Genomic DNA, 12,493 nt, shown 5'->3' on the forward strand with positions numbered 1-12,493 from the left:
CTACAGGGAATCTTGGATTCACGTGATTGAAGCTCGAACTGTAACAAAATAGCTGCTTTTAGATGGTTGGTTGTTGCAACCTCCCCCTTCAAATCCATCAACAATTCATTACAGCTTTTAGCTCTAAACGCCAGCTAATTAAACTGTGTAGCTCCTAATCCGAGTACAAGATGACAGAAAATGGTAAGCAGACAATCGTCAACATTTGCAGCAAACCGGTCCTAGTTGTATAAGATATTTTCCCCCATTCCTCCTCCACTCCCTCTCCCTTCCCCCATCCCTCAGGTCCTTGCTTTGTTGTATTTGAAACTGTCGATTATGAAATTACCACTTGATTGACTGGCGTCGTTTCCCTCGCTTAATTTGTGTGTTTGACACTGTTTTGAGAGACGATGGTGCCACGTCCGGACAGAATGTGTAATCCAGTCCAGGTTTCTGCTATTTTTTTCCCTTCACTAATTTATCCCAGGGTTAGCATATTCTGTCTTGTTTCAACCGGACGCCTGTAGATTTTTTTTCCCTTTTTTTTCTTCCCCCTCTCTCTTTATGGCATAATTATTTACTGATCACGAAAGTGTGCGGTTAAAATGGAATCTGAAGTTTAAAAACTTTTTAATGTTTTTTTTGGATCCGTGCACAATTCTTGCAATTAAATTTATATTCCCATGCAGTTTTTATGCTGTTAGTCTCGACGCGTGTGTGGACTTTTAAGATATATTTCGTTTGCTGGGAAAAAGGGAAGAATCCGTTCTGTGTGCCAGGAGAAAGAGGAGGAGGGGAAAGAAGTGAAACATTTATTTGGCGAGGAGGTGGAAAACGTTTCTTCTATTTCGTGTTACTCATATATGAGCATAAGTTGTACAGGATGTATGATGTATGGCGAAATGTTGCAGATTTGCGTGTGGAGGGGTGGGGGCTACTAATGCGGGGAAGAGATGTTTAAATGAATGATTTAAAGGTAAGAGTTGCAGCTACCCATGATGCATGCTCTTCAGACTTTGAATGGCTACACTGATCTTTGTCAAATAACCTCATTTGCGGTCACTGGGGCCACCTTGGTGCAGAGCTGATGGAGCGCGAACGAGTGGTGATACATTTCAGCAATTTTTAAACGCGTCTCTTTTGCACTATGATAACTTCCTCATATGTTAGTTTTTCGCAAGGAAGATTTCAGCTCCGAGTTTTGCTATTGCTGTCGACTACCATTTGGGTCGGTATGAAATTACAAAGGTCAACAGGGGAAATGCGACTCGAAAGATCTACATTTTTTTAGAAAAGCATGTAATTGGATTTTTTAAAATTAAAATATTGGAAAGTTCAAACCAGACCTACATGCAGAAGGATTTTTTAATAGAAGAAAAATGTTGGTCGTACCCAACAACCGATTTATTAGTCTTATCTTTTTACAGGAAGTAATTTATTCGTGTATGTGGATCGTGTGACTCGAAAGTAAGGGGAATATAGATATAAATATATAAAATAAACATTTGAAAGGGGTGAAACACGTGGCGGAGAAGCGAATGTCCTCCCAGATCCAAAGCAGTGAAGTTCATCCAATTTTTATCCAAGAGATCTCATCTTCAGGATGTCAGTGAACAGTTCCATTGCTACTGGTAAATGTGTTGATTCAAACGCGGTTGATACTTACGACAGTGGCGATGACTGGGAAATTGGAGTGGGAAATCTGATCATCGATTTGGAGGCCGATTTGGAGAAAGACAGGCAGAAATTGGAAATGAATAATTCGAGCAGCAATAACAACACCATTGCAACCAACACCACCAAGGACTGCGGGGGTTTGGCTCCAAGTGGTGCTAGTGCAGCAGCAGCTGCAGCCCTTTCCGATAGCCTCAAATTCACCTCCTCTTCCGTCCAGCCTCCCCAAGGAAATTCCCACAAGGAGACTGGCAAATCCAAAGTGAAAAGAAGCAAAACTTCCAAGGATGCTAATAAATCTCTCTCCTCTGCCTCACTGTATGGGATTCCTGAAATTAGCAGTGCTGGCAAGAGGCAGGAAGTTCAAGGGCGCCCTGGAGAGGTTTCTGGCATGAATTCAGCCCTAGGTCAAACAGTTAGCAGCAGCAACAACAGTGGTTGCAATAATATTAATAATAACAATAACTGCAACAACACAATTGGCAATTGCACTAAAAACAAAGAAGAGAAACCGGGCAAGGGCTCGGGCAGGGGAGGCTCTAAACGGGATAAAGAGGGTGGCAGATCTCGCAAGGATAACACTAAACACGATGTGGGGGTGCACTCGGTACCGGGCCAGCCCCCCATGTCGGTAGCGGGCTCAGCCGCCGCGCACCTCTTTAATTTCGGCCCCAAGGGCGGCAGCAGCTCCCTGCAGTGCGGCGGAGGCGTCGGAGAGCCCTCGCCCCGGGTCCAGGACATCAAAACTACTCTGGAGCCGGGGATCCTCAGCAGCCCTATCGTGGCCAAGAAAGAGGATGCAGAAAATGACGGAGACGCTGCCCGACCCATCAAGAAACTGAAAACCGAAAAGGTAACTCATAATTTACTTCTCTCTGTCGTGTTTGTTGGTGAATTCTTTGCATTTAAAACACAATTTTTGTGGATGTAAATGATGTATGGTGATGAATAATGCAAGAGGAATGATAATGCTTGCCTTTTACATATATCTGCTATAATTTGAACGCACCTCAGTAATAAACTGCGGATGACGACAGTATGAAAAGGGTTTGTGGCTATATTTCTTAATTGTTGACAACTGTCTTAACACGAATTATGACCATTACTTTGCGTCGGTTTATCCAACATTGCTTCAGAGCTCTCTCCGAATAAATGAGTAAACCACATTTTCGCTCGTTTTTGTGAAATAGCAGGCTGGTGTTACGATCATAACACACAAACAATGGAGTAAGATCCGCAGCTGGAGAGAAATGAGGTTATTGTGATCACTGCTGTTTGCCTAAAGGGTGGGGGAGGTGCTTTGTAATCAAATAGCACACTAAACGCCTTCATAAAGGCTGCACCAGGCTTGTCTTTTATGAATGCAGGGTTGGCCGAATGGTGCCTTATATTTTATTAACATCAGTGCGGGCACGGTGATCTCTGTTTTGTAGATTCAGTGTGAAAGGGAAGTTTGCCCTTGCCTTGCATTGTTGGTGTGTAACCAGGCTTCTGGTATGTTGATAATTATCCAAAGACTGTGGAGTTTCTCAGGAGGCTCGGAGCTATTGTTTGTTGGATAATTATGAGGTCAGAGGAATTATGCCATTTTAAGAAGCTGACTGATTATTGTTGATGCCGGTTTGTGAAACAATGTCTGTGCCATTCCTGAAACAAAATCCTAACAATTCCTTATTTCTGATAAGATATACAAAATGTTTAAACCAGTGTTCAGAACTGCTTTTTGATGTGGTGCTTAGCGAAGGTTGTCTGCTCTACTTAAGTTTTGGTAAAAAAAATTGAATAATTTAGTCCTTTCAGAGTAATTACTTCCTTTTAATATAGTTTGCTGAGCAGCTTGTGATCTACTTTTCAACGTTTCCCTTCCCATTCAACTCAATAAATTGATTCCCTGTGATGGAAGTGGTCAGTTGAGTTGGAGAGGATTTTGTCTCAGTGCATAATAGAGTAAAGTGAATTCCCAGCTTGTTGAGGTGGTGACCTTTGAATTTCTGCTGATACTATTGTTGGAAACTTTAGACAGCAACAAGACTGGCTGGTGTGGAAGACAGTATTTTATTTGATTAATTTTATTGCCGGGGAAACAGTTCAAGGAGACATTGAGATGTTAATAAAGATTTAAACAGCAAGGTGCAGAGGCTAATGTTCATAGTCTATTAGTCACGAGAAGGGTATCTAAACAGATTTAGAATTAAAAAGAAGATTGGCAAACTGTTTGACATGTTTGACAATCCTCCAATCAAATTGTTTTACCGTGGTTTCCAACAGTAAGCAAATTGGGAACAGTTTTAATCTCCTTTAAATATCAAGATAACTTGTTCTAATCTGTCCTACACAATGGCTGTGGTTAAGGTTTCAGGACCACTTGATTGGATTCACAGGCTGTATATGCAATGCAAAAAGACATTGCTGCCTGCACCTCTAAGCTTATTTTTAATCTTTCAGCCAAATGTTCAGATTCAACAGTTTTGTTTAGCAGACAGCCTGTACACTTTCAAATCTTAGAAGCAGGTGTCATGGCAACAGAGATTAGACTGGTGTGGTTTTACTACTCCGATTTCTTCCTTATTTATACCTCAAATAGTCTCTTGGGGCAACTATTTCAATGTGTCTATTTCTCAAAAACAATCGAGAATATGTGTGTTTATGTGCTTGTACAAAAGCTGTGCCTGCTGATAATCAGTGGGTCATAGAGAAAAATGTCCACTATGGTACTGCTGCTTGCTTGTCTTGATTCTTCCCAGATATAATTGACAAGCAGACTCTATTCATTCTAGCACAGCCTGTTTTCCTGTTGACTGCTCCAGAGATCATTCAGACTTAAACCTTCAGCATACACAGCATATGGCTTGAAGGAAATGAATTGATACCTGATATGGAACCCATGATATTAATGTATACACTAGTGTCTTGCACTTGTTATTTATTTGAAAGGTGAAGGCACTTTCTGTTAAACAGGCTGTGAAATATTTATATAGTTGTCTGGTTTAAATGAGGTTGAAGACAAATGTGTCCAGCTGTACTTGTTTGAGTAGCAGGATGCTAAAGGTGTAAGTTAAATCCTCAAGAGTGGTAGTCATTGTTTAATCTCTGCAGTGTGTTTGCAGTTTTACTCTTGATGTGGGCATTCTATTTGTTTGGTGCAGTTAATCATATAAAAACTTGGTAAATTAGATCCTATTAAAGCCAATTGTTTTTCAGACTCTGTTTTTTCCCTGTCTTTAAAACAGAGAACCGCAAGTATGTTGTAAAACTTGCCACTCCCTGCATGCATGGTTCGGGTAAAATGCAGCCTATAATTTGAGTTTGTGCTATTTCTATGTAGCCCATTTTTTGTGGTTTATCTGTTACTAACATGTCTGACTTATGGAGACTTAGCAAGCTGACAAATAACCACTCCTAGGAGTTTGCAAAAGCCTTCCAGTGTAGGATTACCAAACAAAGGCTTGTTAGCACCCAATCCATCACTAATATCAAATAAGATTTTGATTTATTTTGTCCAATAAGTGAATCAGAATTGTGTATGATTGGATTGAGTTGAGGTATTAATAACATAGCCAATTGGATTCAATGGTTTATCTTGTAAATTGCTATTAATTGATTTAACTGGTATGTTGCAGGACTAGAAAGTATAATATGCACTGGCAACCCTATTCATTGCTTGTTATGTTTCTTGCTGGGCTATTGCAGAGAACATGCTGCTGATATAGGACTGAAGAGCCCTCATCAGACCTGTTAATATCCCAGGGAAGAATTTGTCACCTTTTCAAAATGATGCAGTGATAAATTTCACAGCTGAGAATTGGGTCCACAAACCATTTGATGGATCATTAATGCTAGCAACTATTTTCAGTCGCAACAGACCAATAAATAGAAAGGAATTGCACCGAAAATGAGTAGCAGGCAGAACCACATTTTCTGCTGGGTCTTTTGTGCTTGTTTTTGGTCATGCTGACGATCTGAATGGAAACATCCACATACCTTCCTGTTCTTTGTACTTGCTTGTCTGTTACAGTCTATGGTAAAAGACTGTAAGTGGTGAGCAGTCATTAAAGAGGAAAACAAAGGGCAGATTTGTATGAGTGTGAGCAGTTTAAAAAGCTGACTCAAACTCTGCAAAATGAGTTTTGGCTGGTGAATGGCACCACAAACTAGCACGAGTCCCGGCAGAACAAAAAACTCTTCAGTCTCCTTAATGCTTTGTAACTTTTAATAGTGTGACCAGAGCCCTTTCAAAGTCAACGAATGAGCTGCTGCCCTTTGACTGCTGAGAACTTTCTGGACGAACTTGTAATGACCTCCCAGGAACTGTGAGACTAGAATTCCTATTGATTTTTTTTTAACCAATAACGAATTGAATTACTAATCTCATTTGTAAGGCCATATAGTTCTAAAGGCCACTAAAATTCTTTCTTGAATTATATTTAATGCGCGTACCTTGAAAAGGACGTCAAGACAATATAATCAATTACTAAAGTTTTCGTAAAGCTATTTTACTTGTTTAGTATTTGTGTCTTAATGTTTATTTACAAAAATTTTAATGAAGTCATTTTCGGGATCTGGGCATTGTTAGCAAGGCCAGTTCCTACTGGGAGTCCCTGAGGTGCTTCCTTGACGCCCTGAGGCCCTTTTGGTGAAGCTAGTCCACAGTCCTGTTCAGATAGAGTTCCAGATTTTCAGTGTGACAGTAATGAAGGACTAGTGATCTATTTCCAAGAAAGGATGGTGTGTGACTTGGTGGGGTGTTGTTCTCTACTATCCTTGTCTTTCTTGGTAATAGAACTCACAGGCAAGTGAGGTGCTGTCTTGACATGTAACAGTAGATGTTACCACACTGCAACCACTGTGCACTGGTGGCAGAGGGTATGATGCTTAGAATGCTAGATGGTTTGATTAAGGGAGTGCTCTGAACTGGGTGCTGTTGAGGTTCTAGGGGGTCACTGATGCTGGAGAGAAAATTTTATCAGACTCCTGATTTGTGCCGTGTAAACAGAGGAAAGGTCTGGATTGTTGGGAGGGGAGTCACTTTTGCAGGATACCCAGCCTATGACCTGATCTTATAGTCGTGGCCGGTCCTCTTTGAGTTTCTGGTCAACAACAAGCCATAGGAATATCTATGTTAGCCAGTGCTCTTGGCTCTGGAGTCCTTTGGGATGTCCTGAAGTAGTTAAGTAATACAAATGCAAGTTAATCAAAATTATGACTCTAAGAGTTCTGAACAGAATGTAGGAGAAAGCCAATAATCATATTGGTAGTAACACACACACATCATATTGATAACCTGCAGGACAAAAAGAAAAGGTGCTTTTTAAACATGATTGACTTTATGAACATTGGAATGCAAATACTGCGACTGCGGAACCATTGGGTTTGGTAAAGGATTTCCTTGTATAAAGTTAACATGTTAAAGGGAACACCAATATGATAGCTAGTGAGCATTTGGCACATTGTACGCGAGTGTGTGTATTTACATCCCAGAGTACACAACAGCAATTAGGAGATGCAGAAACAGTTAGGCTTCTTGTGGAGATTTGTTAATGGAATATTGTGCTGCACATATCTTTTACCCAGGGATAAACCATTATTTATGTTGACAAAATCTTAAATTCATTTAACTTAGTCGATGAATTATTCTCAGATTTGTTAAAACATCCAAGCTGGAGAAAGCCATTTGGCTCCACAATTGTCCTTTTCCACGCAAATATATGACAGTACCTTAACTTCATTTACAGTTACGCCCCTTTATTTTACACCTCTTCAGACTATCACCAACCCAAGAAAACTTTTATTTGTGAGAAATATGTTGTATTTATCAAAAGTAATTCTAAAATTAAACTGAAAAGCAACCAGACTGGAGATGCTTTGTAGGAATGACAGATGAATGTTTTGTGCTTGCCACCTTCATCAGAATGCTGACTAGTCTGTTTTCTCCAGAAGTGCTGACTGACCTGCTGAGTATCCCCTGCATTATATCTTCCTGTTTAAAATTAAATTGTTTTGACTAGTAAAATGAGGTGCTTTATGTGGTTACCTTAATCATCTACAGTAACCATACAGTAAGTCAGGCAAAAATCTTGCTTCTGGTCGGAGTGTGTATAAATAGCACTTCACTTCAGCATCTCCACACCCCCTTTCCCTCAATGAAATTAGTTTTTTTTGGCTGTAGACCCTGAGCAATGGATAGCAATCACAGTTCTTTGTTCGAGGTCTTTTTATTGAGGCTAATGACTGGTCTTGTGCCGCTTAGAGATAAATGACATTATCTCTGAGTGGTCTGACAGGAAACAGACATGTTAATAGTGAAGCTGCAGGGAGGATCTTCCCTGTTCCTTGCAAAAGAAAAGCCAGGACCTCTAGTTGTGATCATTAAGACATAATGCATTCCTGCTTTTCCCATGTGGGTCAAGATAATTAGAAGCATAATGGTGTGTTTTCATATGGATGTCAAACCACAGCAATGACATTCTTAATTCTAATTTATTGTGGATCATTTTTGGAAACCTCTTTTTTTCCTGTAGGATGGATCAGTTTGAAAAGGATATTGCAGGTCAGTTAGTCATCCTCACACTTCTGTTTTTATCAAACTGCACAAGTAATTCTGTTGAAGAGCCCAAGTTGACACCCACTCTCAGTACAATAACTGTAGTTACACCCAGAAGAATTATTTGATCTGTAAGGTTTGGAATTTCCTGTGTTATTTTATAGCAGATTCTTTGTGTAATGATTTATTTTTCATGACTTACACTTACAGATTAACTTGTGTCCATTTTCATGCTGAGTGTATTTGCTGTCAGTAGAAGCTGTAACTTAAATGTTGCAGAAGGTAGCCCTGATGCAGTTTTAGTTGAAAACAGGATCTGAAATGAAGCGAGATAGGAAATCCATCTGTGTAATCAAACCTTGTAGTCATCTAAGCATAAAGCTCGTCCTTGAGCTTAGATAAACCCTGTCAAACACGAATTTTCCAATCCCTATAGAAAGCCGAAGGCTGAGACTATCTTTCAGTACTGAGCTTAACTCCATAAGTAAAATAAAAGCTGTCAAGTTTTCAAGTACGGGAATGGTAATCTATTAAAATGTCAAAGCTAACTGTTCACTATCATTTAACTGTATTAAGTTAACATAATACATGATTTATAGTGTTTCAGTTTGTCAATGGACAAGTTCTGTGTTTCCCAAAAACATGATGGAATTGCTAGAGGTCTTCAGAAATGAATGCAGTGACTGGCTTCTTTTCTTAAATCAGCCTTTCTTCTACAGTGGGACTGTGTGGGGGATAAAAACACCAGAATGAAGGAAGCACTGTGCGTGTGCTTTTGACCAGCTGAAATGCATGAATTCTATTTTTAAAGAAACCTCAAATTAAGCATTGTGAAAAATGTGCCCAAAAAAGCGTATTCGGTAGGTTAAATAGATGCTTGAACCAGCATTTTAATTCAGCAGCTTGGAACATTAACTGGGACGAGATCCTCAAATTGGATAACCTTTGTTAGTGAAGAACAGAAGATCAGGCCAAGCGATAATTTGCCACTAAAGGGTATTAAAGGAGAAGGACAGCAGTAATACCAAAGGCTGCTTTGTGCCTGTGATGGTTTTTAGTACAGTGTGTCTGTTGCTTTTTTTCCCCTTTAATCCAAACTAAATGGTCTTGGCAAGTTGAACAAAGCCTTTGCATTTAAATGAAGGGTTGTAAAACTATTCAGACATTAATGCATGGATTAAACGTGGATTGGCTGACAATAGGACTGTTTGTATCATTTTTGAGAGCTGAAAGCAGATTTGTGAGGGGAGGGGTGATGCATTTCTCCAGGGTCACATGTCAGGATTGCCGTTTCATTTGGATGTCAGAAGTAGAATAAGGTTTATAAACCTATTTATTTTTAAAACTAAATTATGTCCATTTGTTTTGATTAAATTATGCTCTTTTTCTGGAACTGGTCAAATTTTATATGCGTATTTAGAATAGAAACCTTGTGTTCTACCAAAAACCTATAATAAAAGTAATAAAATTCATAACGAAGCTATGTTAATCACTAGAAACAAAAGTAGAGAATGTATTTCACTCAGGCATTCATTTCACCATTGCAAAATAAAAATAATATCTTGACATTCTTAATTTGCTTTTTCTGTAAGAAATGGAGGGCTTAGTGGCCCCTTAGTAATCTGGCATGTGAATCTTCCTGCTTTGTCTTCTTCCTGCCATTTCCATGACTATTTAATGGTGTCATGAGTGCACGTGAATCCTTGCTACATATCGGGGTATGGTTAAGAACTCTGCTTAACTTCCTAAAAGCATGAAATCTAAATTAACTGTCTTCTACCATTGAATGGCTTGCTTTCCCATCAATGATTTGTTCTTTGTAAAATAGCCTTTTCAAGCAATTAAACCCTTTCAAATGTAGCAGCATTAGGAGAGGCTGATTTGGAATAAAATATTGTCGTAACATACTGGATAGTGCCTTCCTTGTCTTCATTGTGGTATAAAGGGAGGTGTTTCTTCAAAGATAACAGGTTTGCCTCGTAAACATCTTGATAGCTGTAATTTTTCTAATTTGACTCCTCTAATTGAAGCAGATGGGCTTGCACTGGTTTAGCTTTATTAAAGGGTGTATTTCATTTTTTTCAACCTTCTCCTGAAGCTTTCACATATGGTGCACTTAGCACTGAATATTGACTAAGTGGATTTGCATTGACAGGTGAAGCATTTCATTAAATCCTTATGTAGGCCACTGCTTTCAGGGTAAAGGCAGGGAGTGTGTGAAGTGAGGGTACCTCTGATGTTGTAGTTAAGACTCTCCGCATCACACTGTATATTTTCAAAGTGTGTTTGTTATTTCTTGTCACTGCCCCTCTACGATGCCCAAACCCGACAGAGCATCTTATATTTCAATCCACAGCATTTCCCAGTTACTGCATCAGAACTCAGCCCTGCTGGAATTTGTCCTCTCATTCTTTCACCATATTTCTGAAGAGATCATCCGGCTCTTTGTGCACATTCTGCATCCTGCTGCTTGGCTAGTTGTCTGAATTTATATTTGTTGTCGAAATCCTAAACCAACCTTTCCCATGATGCTGTAGCAGATGCCAGACAGCGGAGTATAAAACAAACAGCTGTTTCCATTACACCGTTGCTATATTATCCTACACAATCTGTTTCCTCTGTAAGAACCTTCCTTGCTGACATTAGCATTCTTTCCTGCCTCTCTGTCTTTGTAACTTGGGGAATGTCAGTGTATTTTTAATCTTGATAGCAACCCTTCTTTGATTAATAGTCTTCATGCATTTATTTCAAATAAACAACTCCGGCCTCTCGTCTTGACTTCCAATGTAAATTCCTTCTTCGTCCCACACCTCTAGCTTTGGGACAATTTTGCCTTTGTAAAGAGCAATGTCAAAAGTCTTCTGAAAAGCCTGCTTGGTTTTTATCTTTGCACCCTTGATCGTTGCTTACCAGTCTTCTGTTTTAAAGTAATAGATTATTAATGGGCAAAGAAAATTGTCTCACTGGAATAAATTAATTGCATTCTAGACAGCAAAATCTTGGAGAAAATTCTAATAGTCTTCATAACAATTGAAGGGAAAAATAATCAGAGAATTGTATATAACTTTGCTTTAAAAAACTAGTTCTAGAAGGTGAGCTCATGTCACAGTAGAAATAAATCCTATTTTCTGTTTCTGTCTTCTATGAAATAGTGTGCAGATACTTGATTGAGGAACGAGAGCAGCAATATGCGGTGGTCAAACATAAATGGAATTAAAACAGAAGCAGATAACCCAGCAGGTCAGGCTCATCAGAGAGGTCCCTGACCCAAATTGTTGACGCTGTTTTGTCTTCCCACAGATGTGGCTTAATCTGCTGAGTATTTCCTGCATTTTCTGTTTTATTTGTTTTAGATTTCCAGCATCTGCAGTTTTTCAGAAGTGAAATTTAAAATGTTTTGTCTTAAACACAAGAGATTCTGCAGATGCTAGAAATCCGGAGCAACACACACAGGAGGAACTCAGCAGGTCAGGCAGCATCAATGGAAATGAATAAACAGTCTATGTTTGGGGCTGAGACCCTTCATCAAGACCGGCTTTGTAAATCTAGAGTTTGTCTTTCCTGTTTTAAAAATCAGCCATTGTATCTTTGTAGCTGAGTACTGATTCCTTTCTAATGCAAATACAATCCATCCTTTACCTGCAACATCTGTACTCCATTCCTAATTTTATGGAACTAAAACATCAAAGATGAGATCCCAAATATTGCATCAACTCCTGCTAAAAGGTGAAAGCTCAGTTGGTGTACAGTACAAAATATTGACCCTGCAAGTTCCTGAGCTTCAGAGATAAAAGCCAAAGACATCAATTTTGATAAAATTAAAGACTATGTTGTGCAATTGATGTTCCAAGGTTGTACTTGGAAAGTCAGATTGGACACTGAATGCTCATCAGGAGGTAAATGGCGACATGTTCCTTTTTAATAAAAATATTCAAACAAAACATAGTTATTATTGGTCTGTAATGAGAGAAGTCATGTGTGATTAGTGTAGCATTTTTAATTCCAATCCCAGGGCATTTCAATTGCCTCTGGGCCTTTAACGCTGTCAGTTGCCTACTTCCCAAAGCATTTTCTTTACTGTCAATGGTGTTGCCGTCTTTAAGCTCTGCTGTTGTACGAATATGTAAACGTCTAAAGTGTACCTCTGGGTGACGGGAGGTATAGGTAGGGGATGGTGTGTTGGCTTGGAAACTTTTATTTCTAAGTGTAACATTTATATCCATGTGAAATAAGAGTTTTGTATTGTGCTCCTGCAATTTGCAGTATACATACAGTATTTGGTTTGTTGATGCACCT

The 12,493-nt window shown here is 39.2% G+C and overlaps 1 protein-coding gene across 9 annotated transcripts in view; it reads left to right on the forward strand.

Moving 5' to 3' along the window:
• The window catches only part of znf608 (zinc finger protein 608), an 89,238-nt gene that overhangs the window by 871 nt on the left and 75,874 nt on the right, over positions 1 to 12,493 (forward strand). For 2 of the 9 annotated variants that reach the window (XM_073069568.1, XM_073069571.1), the window contains exon 1: positions 1,029 to 2,509. The exons of 1 other annotated variant lie outside the window; for it this stretch is intronic. In XM_073069568.1, coding sequence (XP_072925669.1) covers positions 1,586 to 2,509 — 924 coding nt within the window. In that variant the 5' untranslated portion in view covers positions 1,029 to 1,585. Of the gene's footprint in view, positions 1 to 29; positions 184 to 334; positions 432 to 1,028; positions 2,510 to 3,143; positions 3,226 to 12,493 lie in introns of those variants that run through there. 6 more of the 9 variants (XM_073069555.1, XM_073069567.1, XM_073069562.1 and 3 more) reach the window with 5 other exon arrangements.

Source organism: Hemitrygon akajei, chromosome 2, assembly GCF_048418815.1.
Source record: "Hemitrygon akajei chromosome 2, sHemAka1.3, whole genome shotgun sequence".
Classification (NCBI taxonomy): domain Eukaryota; kingdom Metazoa; phylum Chordata; class Chondrichthyes; order Myliobatiformes; family Dasyatidae; genus Hemitrygon; species Hemitrygon akajei.